At 48.2% G+C, this 15085-nt stretch overlaps 1 protein-coding gene across 1 annotated transcript; it reads left to right on the top strand.

The window, feature by feature from the left end:
* Window positions 1-4536: 4536 nt before the first annotated feature.
* ENC1 (ectodermal-neural cortex 1) lies at window positions 4537-14785 on the top strand. Its single transcript, XM_059919350.1, has 3 exons — window positions 4537-4922; window positions 8862-10676; window positions 14657-14785. Exon 2 carries the CDS (start codon window positions 8875-8877, stop codon window positions 10642-10644), a length of 1770 nt encoding a protein of 589 aa, XP_059775333.1. The 5' UTR covers window positions 4537-4922; window positions 8862-8874; the 3' UTR covers window positions 10645-10676; window positions 14657-14785.
* Window positions 14786-15085: the final 300 nt, after the last annotated feature.

Genomic DNA, 15085 nt, shown 5'->3' with positions numbered 1-15085 from the left:
CGAATAAAGGAGTTCAGCCCCATGGTGGTACTCAGCGCCGAAAGGACACAAATACACTGTCACAGAAAACTTTCCATTAAACATCATTATACAAAAGTCCCCTGTATTCCTATATATCACCAATGAGCAACTGGAATTGTAAATTAAAAAGTCACACTATAATCCAACTTAATTCACAAAATACACGTAAAGTGATAGCACATATAATGGATTTAGGAAGCAACTAAAATTTTAAAATATGACCATGCCAATTTGGATCCAATTCTAAGAATACTCTCAAAGTTTATCATGACGTGTTTAACGCAAATACAGTTAAAAAGACATAAATGCAGCAGGTGGTAAACCAAAATTTAGACAACTACCAGTTTAGACCTCTTGTTTGCCCCCAGAGAGACAAATAACTGACTTAGACAATGCTGATGACTTCTTGTATTGATTACCTTACTTTTTTCTTATCCTTGTCTTTTTAACAAATAGCCAGATTTAAAAAAAAAAAAAAATCTCCCTCTTTTTGAAAGAGGATTGCTGGCAGGAACTGAGGCCTCATTTTCCTAGGTCTGTATCTCTGTGTTAGGGTGAAGGGTCAAAGCGGGCATTGCACTGAGCGCCTCAGAATCTCCTTGGAGAAGGAAGGACTTCTTGCCTGGCCCCTGGGGGTGCTGGCAGCAGAAGACACACAGCTCTCTGCCTTCCTCAGAACTGAGGAACACGACCGTGGCCATGGCCCCCTTCCTGGGCAGCCTGCATTCAGTAACTGGTAACGCAGCAGCCCTCTAAAGCCTGGCCTTCTCGCCTTACCTGAGGACAACTCCGCGGGGTCATTTCCGCTCTTGAGCTCCACCTGGGGTCGGCCAAGGCCTTGACTGAGCGCGCACCCCAGCTCAACTTCTTCCCCTGCCCATTCGGCTTCCCTCCCCTTCCTTCCACAGCTGTTGAGCCCAAGATGTAAGCACGCATGCGCGCGTGTGCGCCACGGCGGGCTGGGGGGGCGGGGCGGAAGGGGGCGGGGTGGAAGGTGAGGCGTGTGGTCCCTGGCTGGGTATCCACTTCCAGCACGAACTTGACCCTAGGGGGGAGGAAGAGCACAAGTCTTTGTCAGGCTGTTAGGCTGTCGGCCACACTGACTACAGGCCACAGTCTTGAGGCCCATTTCGCAAATCACAGGAGGAAGGAAAGCTGTGCCATCTTCGTCACACATTCAGGAAGAGGAGCAAAGAACAAACAGGACACCTTTGGAAGGCTGGCAGGGAATGTGTCTGAAACGCGGGTGGGGCTTCGGGGTGCGGGGAACCACAGGAGGCAGGATGGCAGCTGCTTAGCCACTGTTTGGTCTAATCCCCTGAGCTGTCCTGTCCCTGGTACTATGGTCACACGGTGTTAATTAAATCATTCTCATTAATTCAGCCAGAGTGTAAATTAGGATGGAATGAAGATAAATTACGTTTGAAGGCAGCTAATACATTTAACCCCATGCTGCTTATTTTTCAGCCTAACAAAATAACATCGTTAAGGGGGATACAAGGCCAAAGCCTTCGGCACAGCTTCTTAATAGCATTAAAAACAAGACCTTGGTTTGGTGTCACAAGGCAGAGGCGCAGACCAGCTCCCAGGGGCCCAGGGGACTGGCCTAACATCTTGAAGGAGGTGGTGGCCATTGTACAACAGGGATGTCTGTAGTATTTCCCAAGATGTTTATGGCTCATATCTACAAGGTCTATCATCATCCAGTTTGATCACAAGTCTGTCTAGAGTTCTTCCTGTACAGATACAAGACTTGCTCACCTTTTCTTCCTGTAAGTGAAGTGATAAGAATTACCTTTAGGATTGGCTGAGAGACGCCAGAGGAATAACAGTTTTAGTTGCTGTGATTGTAATATGCTAACTTGCAAATCACTTTCAGCTGTGGAATAAACATTAGAAACTGCCCATAGGCCTGAAAACTTTTCATACATCGGTTCAAGCAAACCAGCGTACGGTTTGCAGCAGGTCATTTGTCTTCCAGTTTTCATAACCCATATAATAAGTAATTTCTTTTCCCTTCGTCCATGTTGCTTATCTCCCCAAGGCAGATGAAGCAAATGTATATGGTCACTGAATACTTTCAAGATTTTCCAGGCCACAACTTTTTTTTCCTTCTCTTTTCTTGAAGCGTAGAAAGGTGGCAACGTTAGGTAGAACAGACACAGGAAATTAGCATCGGTGGATGATGACACAACAGCCAGACGAGTTCACTCTTTTCTCAGCCCTGCCTGCTTAGCAAAGCTATTTGCAAAGACCTGTAAACTTTATTCTCCCCCCCACCACCCGCCCCTCGGTTAAGGACACTGCAGTTTCCGGGTGGTAAAGATGCAACCAAAATAGATGGCCTGTTCTAGCTCAGTGGCTTTCTGTGGCAAAATCCCCAGCCAACCAGCTGAACTGAGGACATGTTTTATTCCTAGGCAGGGTCATCTAGGTACAGTTCCCAGTAGATTTGTTAGGTAATTTAAGTAAGAAGGAAATACTCCTTAATGAGAAAAAAATGTTAATCTCTTAATTTAAACAGAACACCCTACCCCCGCCCCCAGTCCCACTCCCCGCGGAAGACATTAACATTTGGTCTTCAGAACCAACCTGCTTGTTTTTGACCCACAACCCAGACAGACAAAGCGCTTGGAGGAGGTGCCTTTGGGGGCTGCACTGATCACCTTCCCCCACTCCTTGCCGCAGGCTACAGAAGCATGTTTTTTAAAAGACATATGTGCAATAGCTTCACGTTTCCCTCTCCCGGCTTTTCAGCACCTATCTCTGGCGTCTACGGTGTTTCTATCCGTCTGGTCTTCGCTGATTTTATCCACATCTTTAGGAACCGGGTCGGCTTGCGGCGCTCCCCCAGTCTTTACCTCGCAGCAGGCAGACCCTTGCACGTGGGTCTGGCCGGGAATTGATCTGGCCTCTCCGGCTTTGTGAAGCAGTCTCGAGCCGAGACTCTGCATAATACGTTAAAATATAAAGCAGATTTGTAAAGGCTCGTGGTGAGGCTGACGAGTTAATGCTAACAAAGGACTTCAGAGGGCACTATCTTTCTTTGTTTGCAAGGAGCGAAATTTCTCAGCGCGAATACCAGAAGGGACCGCGTGTAAAGGAAAGTGGGATTAAAGGACCGACAGAGCCTTGGTTTCGGCAGTCTCTGGGCTCTGGGCGCGCCAGGCAGAGCCTCTTCTGCCTGTTAAACCATTTCTGCATCTAATATTTAAAAGAAAGCTGGGAGGTGGAGGAGTGGGGAGAGAAAAGTCCGTCGTGGATCCCCACTCCAGCTATAGGGCTGGGCCACTGCAAGTAGCTGTGGGCCCTCTAGCTGGACAACTCACATCTCCCTGGGCCTCAGTTTCCTAACCTGTAAAACAAGGGAGCTGGATCGGTAAAATCTACAGTTCATTCATATACTTTATTCCAAATACCCAATAAAAAGAAAACGAGGCATTTCAGCTCCCAGTGGAAAGACAAGCCCTTGGTACAAAGATCAAAAGTGGGTTTCATAAATAGTGATCGCCCTTCGAGATTAGTTTTCTAATCGCCTTCCCTTCTCGTGGCACAAGGGCGCTTCAAACGTGTGTGTGCTGAACCATTTCTTTGCTGAACTCCTAACTAACACGACCCGGCGATAAAAGACAGGAAAGGGCCCAGTCTGAGAGGGCGATTGAGGCTTTATCGCTACGAAGAGGCGGTGGCGGGGCCGCTCCTAGGAGCGGGTCGCTTTGAATAAAGCGGCGGCGGCGATTGGCTGCAAAGCACGTGGTGCACGCCTCGCCGGAGAGTGCCGGGTTGCTGCTGCCCCGGGCTGCGTGGGGCAGAGTCCAGCCGCGGGTGCAGCACCCGCGGGGGGTGGGGAGGGAGGACTTGGGGGCGGGAAGCGCCTGGGGCTCGAGTCTTTCTGGTCCACTGCCACCGAGAAACCCTACGGCCCGGCTTTGCCCAACCTGCGGTGTCCCCGGAGTGTCCAAAATTGTGTCCAAACCTCGCCACCGTCCTCCCTCCAGATATCCCACCCAGCGTGCAGGCTGTGCGCGCCCACGGCGCGTGCCGCGGACACCCGGCTCGCCCCTCGCCGCCCTGTCCTGAGCATCAAGCGGGCTCCCGCAGCTCGGAGCGCGCAGCGAGGGGCTGCGCTCCCCAGCCGAGGATCCCTCAGCACCCGGCTGGGCTAGAGACGCAGACACTCCAACGCAGGAAAACTTGTTTTATTCGTGATCCCCGAGGGTTGCAGCTGCTCTTGGCTGAGATTCCGCGTGCGCTTTGTCTCTCTCCACTCGCCACAGCCCCCTCCCCCGCTTCCTCTCACGACTAACTCCCCCGACACACTCTCCTCCGACTCTTGTCCTCCTTGCCTTCCTCCTCCTCCTCCTTCTCCGCTGGCCGCATTCACGCGCTTCCTCCCTCCCTCCCCTGGTGTCACTTTTTGCCTACGCGCCCTCTCCCCTCCCCTCCCCTCCCCGCCGCTCCGCTTAAAGCCGGGCGCTGGGCGGCCGGGCGCAGAGTGCTCGGGAAGCCGGAGAGGAGGCGGCGCGGCGGTGGCGCTGCAGAGGCCGACTCGAGACGCCAGGCGGCCGCCGGCGCGCAAGGCGCTTTCCAGCTCCCTCCCGCGAGGGTACAGCCGGCCTCCTTCGGCGGCGCCTGCAGCCGCGGGCTCGCTCTCGCCTCCAGAGCTCACTCAGGGAGCTGCTCCGCGGGTGGCGGGCGCAGAGTCCGCGACGTGGGGATCGTGAGGCCGCGGCGATCCGCCCGCGGTAACCAGCCCGCGAGCCAGAGTTCCATGCGCGCTCCCTTCGCCCGGGCAAGTCGCTGTTGCTTCCTGGGGCTGAGACGTCCGCTCCGTCCCCTCCCCACCCGGTGACCGAGGCAAGAACCCAGCTGGTCGTGCACTGTGGCCGGTCGCCACTGTTGTAAGTCTCCCCTACCGCCGCGGACCTGTTGCGGGCGCCGCGGGTTTCAGGGGCTGCCTGGCCTGCGGGCTGTGATCGCGAGGGGTGTGTGTGCGCCCCGGAGCCTGGAGCTCCGACTGAGGCGGCGGTGGGGAGCTGTTCTCGGGGCGGAGACCTGGTGTCCACCGCTGCCCTCCCACAGCTAGAAGAGCCGGGCATTGCTGGAGGGGGCTCCTCTCGGTGGCGCGCCGCCCGGGCGAGCTGCTGGAGAGCTAGGAGCTGAGCCGGGATACGATCAATCCCCCCTCCCCCTCCCCCTCCCCCCCCCCCCCCCCAGCGGAAAGAGCATTGTCGAGCGCGCGGGATTGTTGGTCCACGTTGCACCCTACCCGGCACGGTGAGCACTGGGGCCACGCGCAGACACCCGTAGTGAGGGTACGTTCACTGCGGCCAGACGTCTGTAGGGAATGAATGAAAACTGGTTTCTGAAAAATTAGTTTCTTCTCATGGAAGTATTTAGTCTTAACATGCTTAGTTTCGAAGGATAGGAATTGGTGGGCAGGGTGGAGATGAACCGTTGAACTTGGCGTGTGTGTGGTGTCGCCCTCACAGGCATGGCCAGAGTGTTAAAGAGCGTTACAGGTGTTATAGAGGACTGTATAGTAAAATGCTTTTCTTGTTAACAATCTCTTTATAATGTACCGTTGTTATCAATAATATGAATGTCCGAGAAAATCTGCCTAGCTTCTCCTTTGATTGCGTTGAGATCAGGTTTAAAACCCAAAGAAATGTGACACGCCGCTAAGTATTGGAGGCCCAGAGCCTGGTTAAAGAGCATTAAGTGAACTGAAGTTACTGTAGCTAGAATCCCTTTTGATGTTGACTGGTAATAGCAGCCCTTTTCCCCTTCTTTGTAGAGGCAGGTTAAGTATATGTGTGCGTTTTTTTGGCCACTTAACTTGGCATGCAAATATTATTTCTCTAGGGGCTTAAAAAAATGCCAGAAGGATGATTCATTTCATGTTGAAGGTGTGTTTAGTGGCTGTATATGTGGTTTCTGCTGATGTTCTCACATTTGCATAATTTTAAACTAGAAGGCAAGTCGTTTCCCTTGGGTCTTCAACTTTACCTTTTATTTTAATCAAATATTGCTGCAAGATTGTTGGATTTTGACTGACACACTTCTCCATCTGGGTGGCATCCAAGATGACAAGCTAGGCTCTTTCTGCTGGCTTTATGAACCTACCTGGGAAATACAGGAGCATAAACACAGGATGCAAAGAGATGCAGATCCTATATCCCAAGGTCTTCTAAACTGTTTTGTTAAGTGTAAGCCTGGCTGTGAGTGTTGTTTTACACTGCTTAGGGAAACGCCTTCTGGGCCGGGTGGGTGTAATTCCAGCTCAATTTGCAGGCACTTTGGTGCTTATGTACCTTGTGCAGCCTCATTCTTCCGTCAGAGCTGCATTCACTCTTAGCCGGAAAGAAGGCAACTTTTTTTTTTTTTTAATTGAAGTATAGTTGGTTTACAATGTTGTTAGTTTCAGGTGTACAGCAAAGTGATTCATTATATATATATTATATATATATATAATATATATAATATATATATACTTTTTTAGACTCTTTTCCATTATAGGTTATTAAAAGACATTGAGGATATTTCCCTGTGCTATACAGTAGATCCTTGTTGGTTATCTATTTTATATATAGTAGTGTGTATATTTCAATCCCAAACTCCTAATTTATCCCTCCTCCCCCTTTCCCCTTTGGTAACCATACGTTTGTTTTCTTTGTCTGTGAGTCTATTTCTGTTTTGTAAATAAGTTCATTTGTATCTTTTTTTAGGTTCCACATATAAGCAATATCATATGATATTTGTCTTTCCCTGTCTGACTTACTTTGTATGATAATCTCTAGGTCCATCCACAGGAGGCAGCTTTTGAGGTTGCTTTGGAAGCATTAGCTTAAAAAAAAAAGCATAGCTACTCATTTGGAATTCTTGCACCTTTCTGTATAAGGCATAGGAATATTTATACCATCTTTTGAGGTTTAGGCTTAAAAATCTTCCTCAAAGAATTTCAGTTTGAATGTACTAATGCAAATGATGACTACAGCAGTAGAACAGCAGGGATGCTAATACTGTTTTAACACGTTGGAGAACCTAGTGTATTCACATAGGGTCCAGGTCCTGTCACTTGCTCTTAGGAGCATTGGGCATTGGGTAAAATGGACTAGACCATAGATACTTAGCTTGAGGGTGGCGGTGATGCTTGCCTCCTCAGCATTTGTCAAAGCCCAAGTCACTGTGGAGACTGATGGGTGCTTTGTAAAGGCTTCTTAACACCAGAGCCCTAGGACTCTGTTGTTTATTTTCTTCCACTAAGTCACTTTTACTCACAATGGAAAGTTACATGCCCCAAATGAAAGAAAACAAGTTGCAACTCCTAATAGTATGAGGCCTGCGTGTCAAAGGCAAGTTAGGTACCTGCCTCTGTTGTTTTCTGTGCCTGCCTTGCCTCCGCTGGTCAGGTTGAAGGAAACAAGCAGGCCTTGGGTTTCAGCTCTGCCATAAGGACTGGCTGTTCCGTGTTTGGAACAGATACTGTAACCACACAGTTTACCCTCCTGGGATAAACAGCTTCCCTAGGAATCCTTTGACTGGCAGGTTCTTGAAGCCATTATTTCTTTGAAGTAACAGAAGGGTAGGGTGAAAAAGGAAAAAGATGGTTCAATTTTTGAAGATAGGTGATAGGCATGTCCTGTATCTTTAGCCTACAGTTTGATTACTGAGGAAAGCCAAAGAGAGCATTCGGTTCTGCTATAATTTCCATTTAGATACTGAGGAAGACACTCTAGTCAGCAAGTAAATTCTAGAGTGGCCCTAAATTAACAATGGCAGGCAACACACATACACACACACGTGTGTGTTTTGATTTAGATAAAGCGACATTTGCATTTTGGACTCCCTGGATGCAGGTGCCAGCGTTTGCAGGTACACAAGAATGGTCCTGGTGATGCCCTATTTAATTAAGAGAGATGGGTGGATACATCCTTTGTTCTTGCAACTGGTTTTCTAAGATTTAATTTAAAGCAGGGAGAACAGAACAGCAGAATTCCTGAGTTTGCTACTCAAAATATTCTTCCCTTTCTGTGCCCAAATCGCCACTTTGGAAGCTGTCCGGAGCAGGAAAGGGGAGTGGTGACTGTGGCCAGAATCTATCCTGTTTCCACGATAGCTTGCTGATCAGTATATGGTTGTGTTTATATTGGGGCTCTTTCAGGACGCTGTAGTGGTAGAGGTGTCTGGTTACAAATTATTTGTAATGATAAATAAAAGTTTGGTCATTTTAGAAGTTGGCCTAAGCCTGTGGTTTTAATGTTACATTTCCCATTTACTGCACTTACACTTTGGTAAGACACTGGGTCTTACCAAAGGAATTCTTAATGGAATTAATGAGTAGGTATTTGTTTTACACATGGCTTTATGTTGCTTGCATAGGGCATTAAAGCCTGTGCCCATCCCGGCGTTACGAGAGCTGGAGGCCTGGCATTTCAAGTGGCCAGCAGTGAATCAGCTGGACTAGGGCAGGGAGCTGTGAGAATGAGACCTTGCGCCTCTTGGCTTTTGCTGACTTACATTCTCAAGGACTTCAATATCCTGCAAGTTGGCAATCAGGTTTTCCAAGATAAACCTGCTCTTAAGCAGTGATTGTTTTTTTTTTTTTTAAACAGTGTATAGTTTAAATAGCTCAACAGTATTATAATAAGTGTCTTTCCTTATAGGTAGGTCGCCGTCTCTGACTTTGTATAGGCCTGGCTGTCCATTGTTCAGAACAGTAGGCAGCAGGGCCAACAGCGAAGTGTTCTGTTTCCTCTGTCCAAAGCAATTGCTGGTTTGGTTCGGCCGTTCTGAACACTGGGAGCATCAGATTCAATAGTTGTGTTTTGTTTTTTCAGGAGTGGAAACAAAATGTCTGTCAGCGTGCACGAGAACCGCAAGTCCAGGGCCAGCAGCGGCTCCATTAACATCTATCTGTTCCACAAGTCCTCCTACGCGGACAGTGTCCTTACTCACCTGAACCTGTTACGCCAGCAGCGTCTCTTCACCGACGTCCTTCTCCATGCCGGAAACAGGACCTTCCCGTGTCACCGGGCGGTGCTGGCCGCGTGCAGCCGCTACTTCGAAGCCATGTTCAGCGGCGGCCTGAAGGAGAGCCAGGACAGCGAAGTCAACTTCGACAACTCCATCCACCCGGAAGTCTTGGAGCTGCTCCTCGACTACGCTTACTCCTCCCGGGTCATCATCAATGAAGAAAACGCGGAATCGCTCCTGGAAGCTGGCGACATGCTGGAGTTTCAAGACATCCGGGATGCCTGCGCCGAGTTCCTAGAGAAGAACCTGCACCCGACCAACTGCCTGGGCATGCTGCTGCTGTCCGACGCGCACCAGTGCACCAAGCTGTACGAGCTCTCCTGGAGGATGTGTCTCAGCAATTTCCAGACCATCAGGAAGAACGAAGATTTCCTCCAGCTGCCCCAGGACATGGTAGTGCAGCTCTTGTCCAGTGAAGAGCTGGAGACGGAAGACGAAAGACTTGTGTACGAGTCTGCAATTAACTGGATCAGCTACGACCTGAAGAAGCGCTACTGCTATCTCCCGGAGCTGTTGCAGACAGTGAGGCTGGCTCTGCTGCCGGCCATCTATCTCATGGAGAATGTGGCCATGGAGGAACTCATCACCAAGCAGAGGAAGAGCAAGGAGATCGTGGAAGAGGCCATCAGGTGCAAGCTGAAAATCCTGCAGAACGACGGTGTGGTGACCAGCCTCTGTGCCCGGCCCCGGAAAACCGGCCATGCCCTCTTCCTCTTGGGAGGACAGACTTTCATGTGTGACAAGCTGTATCTGGTCGACCAGAAGGCCAAAGAGATCATTCCCAAGGCTGACATCCCCAGCCCAAGAAAAGAGTTCAGTGCCTGTGCAATTGGCTGCAAAGTATACATTACTGGGGGGCGAGGGTCTGAGAATGGAGTCTCGAAAGATGTCTGGGTTTATGATACCCTGCATGAGGAGTGGTCCAAGGCGGCCCCCATGCTGGTGGCCAGGTTTGGCCATGGCTCTGCTGAACTGAAGCACTGCCTGTACGTGGTCGGGGGGCACACTGCCGCCACTGGCTGCCTCCCGGCCTCCCCCTCAGTCTCTCTAAAGCAAGTAGAACATTATGACCCCACAACCAACAAATGGACCATGGTGGCCCCTCTCCGAGAAGGGGTCAGCAATGCCGCAGTGGTGAGTGCCAAGCTGAAGCTGTTTGCTTTCGGAGGTACCAGCGTCAGTCATGACAAGCTCCCCAAGGTTCAGTGTTACGATCAGTGTGAAAACAGGTGGACGGTCCCGGCCACCTGTCCCCAGCCCTGGCGTTACACGGCGGCAGCTGTGCTGGGTAACCAGATTTTTATTATGGGGGGAGATACCGAGTTCTCCGCCTGCTCTGCTTATAAATTCAATAGCGAGACTTACCAGTGGACCAAGGTGGGAGACGTGACAGCAAAGCGCATGAGCTGCCACGCTGTGGCCTCCGGAAACAAACTCTACGTGGTTGGAGGGTACTTTGGCATTCAGCGATGCAAAACCCTGGACTGCTACGATCCAACGTTGGACGCGTGGAACAGCATAACCACGGTCCCGTACTCGCTGATCCCTACTGCGTTTGTCAGCACCTGGAAACATCTGCCCTCTTAAACACAATGCATCCTAAAGAGAATGAGCGTAAGGTAAGAGTCGGTTTAGCTGTAAGTATCCATATAGTTGAGCTAGCTGTGTAAGCCCGTACGTGAGTGAAACAGGCTCCATATAGCCCATCCTATAGAGGTTCTACATGAACTACAAATAAAAGCACTTGTACCCCGGAACTTAAACACTTGTGTTGAGCACAGCTGCAACCCCCCAAACATAAGCCAGTGGTTCTCAGCCTTTATTGGGCCTCAGAGTCTCCCAAAGAGCTTTTTGAAGCCTGCCCACTCCAGAGGCTGGGTTTCATTAGGTCTGGGTGGGACCCAGGCATTCGCATTTTTAGAAAGTTCTTCAGTGATTCTAATTACGGCCAGGTTGGGAACCTTGTCTTCTGAGCCCTCCCTGTGTGCCGACAGCTGGGCTGTGGGTTTCCCATGGATCATTTCATTTGGTCCCTACAACAACCCTGTGGGATATTATTATGAGAGCACTGCATAGATGAAAACACCTGATGCACACAGGGGTTAAGTAAGTTGCCCAAGGTCATAGGGCTTAGCAGGCGGAAGGGTTGGTCAAGACATCAACCCAGGCAGTCGGGCTCCAGAGCGTAAGCACTTGAGCTCACGCCGAATGGCTACTTAATAAACTTCACGTTGTTATCACCCCAGGAAATAATTGTAGATTTTTAAATTGAACTTCCTCAAACCCTTTTTAGAATGAAGTGGGGTTTAAAAAATTGAATGCTGAAAATTATTCCCATTGTATTCTGTCCAGAATTATTCGTTAGCTTATTTTAAAAGTTTTTCCTTCTCCCCCACCCCCCAAAAAAATAGCCCCCTTTAGGGCATTTATTAACTTTTGAGAAGTCTAGGTCTGTCCTTATAAAAGGTTGCACCTGCATTGTATAAGCTTGTCTGATGTGTGGACACACTGAGCCATCTAAACTGCCCTTCCTGCAGCTTTTCAGAGTTAATCAGTCAGGCTGACCCCATTGTCAGGGCGAACAAAAGTTGTGTTTCTGTGTCATATATCTGGGTACATAATGGTTGTCTTGTGTACTTAAGAGTATATAATACTCTTGGCTCAAATAATTAATAGGCCTACACAGTTCAGGGTTCGGGAAGCTAATGGCCGCTTTGCTGCTGTTAAAGCATTCTCAGGATTGGCCCCGGAATCACTTAAGCGTATCTAAGTGTAGCACAGAGCACACGGAATGGGTTGATTTGTTTTGGTGACTAATGGGCTCATGACTAATAATAAGAGAATAAAATTTAAAAATCTGCTTTGGAGGAACTGCTGGGGAAATGAACTCATTCCTTGGAAAGGTTTGGTTCTGTGTTCCCTAGTATGTTTCACACCTTTGAAGGGGACCTTCTAGCAAATAGGGGTTTGGACTCATTTGTCTTTTCTTTCCTCATCTCTTACAGCTCATTTAGAAACACCAGTAAAACTGGCCTCCCTTTCACATGGAATCGTGCTCTTTCTTTCATTTCTTAAGTTATCTCCTCCAGCCTGTTACACTTCGTACAGTTCTTAGTAATGTAATGTTTTCCTGGACTGAGACTCCTTCAAAGGAGCAGGAACTCTCAGAACCGTCCTCTGGGGAGCGAGTGGGGCTAACAGTGTGCCACACCAAACTGGTTTTTGCAGCCTTGCTGGCATCTCAGTAATCCTGAATAAACAAATGCTCTGAAAGGGGTTATTTCATTTGCGATATGAATGCATTACTCAACTCTAAAGAAGGTTTAAAGAACCTTCTAGGCAAAAGCATCAATTAACAGTGCACTAAATTGGGTGTTAGTCCAGAACTGACTATATTTGCATAGGAGAGCCTTAAAAATTGCCAGTGATGGTGGCGGTACATCCAAGTGGTAACTGGCTGGCATCCTTGGAAGTGGCTGGCATCCTATATGTCATATAGGTAGAAAAGAGAGAGACCACATGTACATTCTGTTTCTAGCTGTGGAGTCTGGACCTCTCTGCACTTCAGAGAGCTCCTTTGTCAAATGAGTGATTCGAATTTTGCTTTCCTTAAGATCTGTCCCAGTTCAGACTTGGGTGAATTGATAAATGAGGAAAAAGAAAAGAAAGGCGTGAAAATACCTAGCCCGTGCCTGGTACATATTAAGTGTTCAATACTCGTATTAGTTTTCTTTCCTCCCTTCAATTTAGACCTTAGCTCGCAGTGGAATTAGCTTTGTGTGTCATGCAAAAATGAGGTTTCTTTGACTATTATCAGCTTGTTATCTTAATACTTCATTTTTGGTACCTCCTTTCTCAGCCCGGAGTGAGTATGTTGGCAAACACTCGAATTCACCTTCTCCTGGGTATTTGAACCTAATCACATGTCCGGTCCCTGGGAAATGGAACAAATAGAGTGTTCGGTTATATTCGAAACAACATCCCCTCTGCCCTTGGTGCTCTTAGCCAGAGAGTCAAGCACAGAATAAGGAAATTCGACAGGTCCAGGTTCGCCTTTTTAAAGGGTGGCGTGGGGCTGATCAAAGCCACTGTTGGAGTTTCCGACAGGAGAGAATGTTGGTTTAAATTTCTAAAGTTTACTACACACAAGATAGTGTTAAAACACTTAAGCCGGATGGAGTGACTTAAAAGAGGTGCTGTGTAGGTATCAGTCCTAAGCTGCAAACGCTTCCGGGACCTGGCTTTGCCCTCCACATGTAGGTGCTACCTGAATTAATACAGTGTTAACAAAAAGTTTCCCTAGGTCTAAAAGCTTATCCACCAAGGAGATTTTAACTCTCTCCTGCTGCTCCCAGCTGCTGGGAGGGACAAAGAGGAAATTACTTTTGATTTCGCTCCATTTTCATGGTGCTGTGTGGCCCACAACTTGACGGCGTTTGGATTTTGGTTTGCTTTGTTCCCGGCCCCTCTTTTTAGTGGTGTTTTTGTTTTGGGGTTTTTTTGTTTTTCTGTTTGAGTATGCAACATCTTGACATTTCATATTATTACAAGATACATTCTTTTGGCCTAATGTTGACGTATAGGTTTCAAGGAGGTGAGGGTGGGCGATGACACCCGTAGTCTAAGGAATGCCTTGAAAGCTTGAATCACTGTTATGAAACTGCCAAAAGAAACAACTAATGAAATGAATCAGACTTCCGAACACACAAGGGCAAGAAGAAGTCAGTGCAAGTGATGAGCGCCCCTCCTGAATTCCCTCTGTCTGTACTTCGAGTTTCAGCACTGGGGCTGCAGACTCTTATGCTAGGGCTGGAAATGGGCTCCAAGAACAGATAGGGTGAGCATTTGAAAGACAAAAGCCCTCTGCAAACTCTCCTTCTGTAAAATTAGACTTAACTAAATGGGAAGGATGGGTGGTATGGGGAAACACCAGCTCCCATGAAACGTGCAGGCTTCGTGGTTATGGCACCTTGAATTTATATTCACGTTTGACAGCGGTTGATTCTGTAGATAATAACACTGCATACCACAGCCCGAGTCTCCTAAGTGTGGGCTGATGAACTTGGAGAATAAACTCCAGCCTTGGGCTGGTGAGGCCTGGTATGCTGTCATGTGAAAGAAAGCGAGACTGATTTCTGCCGTAATGAATAGCAGAGATGCATTTAAATAAGAGGATTAATATGTCTGCCTTCTATATGGTGAATAAATTTAATTTGGAATCCTTTATGGTAAATGGGCCCAAGGCCGGGGGTGGGGGGAGGGGATTGGCAAAGGAATCTCTTGTGACCCTCTGGTGATCACTTTACAGTGGCTCTGTTTAACTGTGGAGAGGAATTATGAATGTCGGAAGCAGAAGAAGGCAACTCGTAACAGCACCTAGATGTATAGGTTTGAATTTTAAACGTATATATGTTTAGGAAAGAAGTGAAGATCTTTCTTCGGCTACCACGGTTTTTGTTGGGCCGTCTGCATGCATGAATGCACCTACCGAATGTGTAATTAAGACCTTTGGAAGCCATATTGACTGCCTGTCCCAAGTTTAATCTTTTTTTTTCAGATCTTGAGACTAACAAAAAATTTTCCTTTTCCTCTATTTTAGCTGACTCCATCCCTTAACGAGACAAGATGGGATTTCTACTTTGGAGAGACCAAATTGAATGAAGAGAAAGAAAAGAAAAAGGAAAAGAAGTTGCTACAGTCCAATCCACCACACCTTGTAAATGCTTCTAACTGGACTTGAAGGAGGGGGGGGGGAGGGGGAGGGGAAGGGGGGTGGGCTTTTCAGTGCAAGAGGCACATGGTTTAAATATGAATGAACGAACCTGTGATCTAGTCCTTGTCTTGTAATTGTGGATTAATGTCAGCGTTAATCAGCCCCTCAAAGGGAGAGAAAAGCCGGCCCTCTTCCCTTGCTGTACCATATTCAGCATTTGATTTCCATGGGTTCCACCATTTATGTGTAAAATTTGAAATGGTTGTCACCTCTCTCTGAGGAGCGAGCTTGAAGCCTCCACACCAGCTGCTGTTG

Source organism: Balaenoptera ricei, chromosome 3, assembly GCF_028023285.1.
Source record: "Balaenoptera ricei isolate mBalRic1 chromosome 3, mBalRic1.hap2, whole genome shotgun sequence".
NCBI lineage: Eukaryota > Metazoa > Chordata > Mammalia > Artiodactyla > Balaenopteridae > Balaenoptera > Balaenoptera ricei.
Note: the sequence above shows the minus strand (reverse complement) of the source record. Positions and strands in the feature narration are given on the sequence as shown.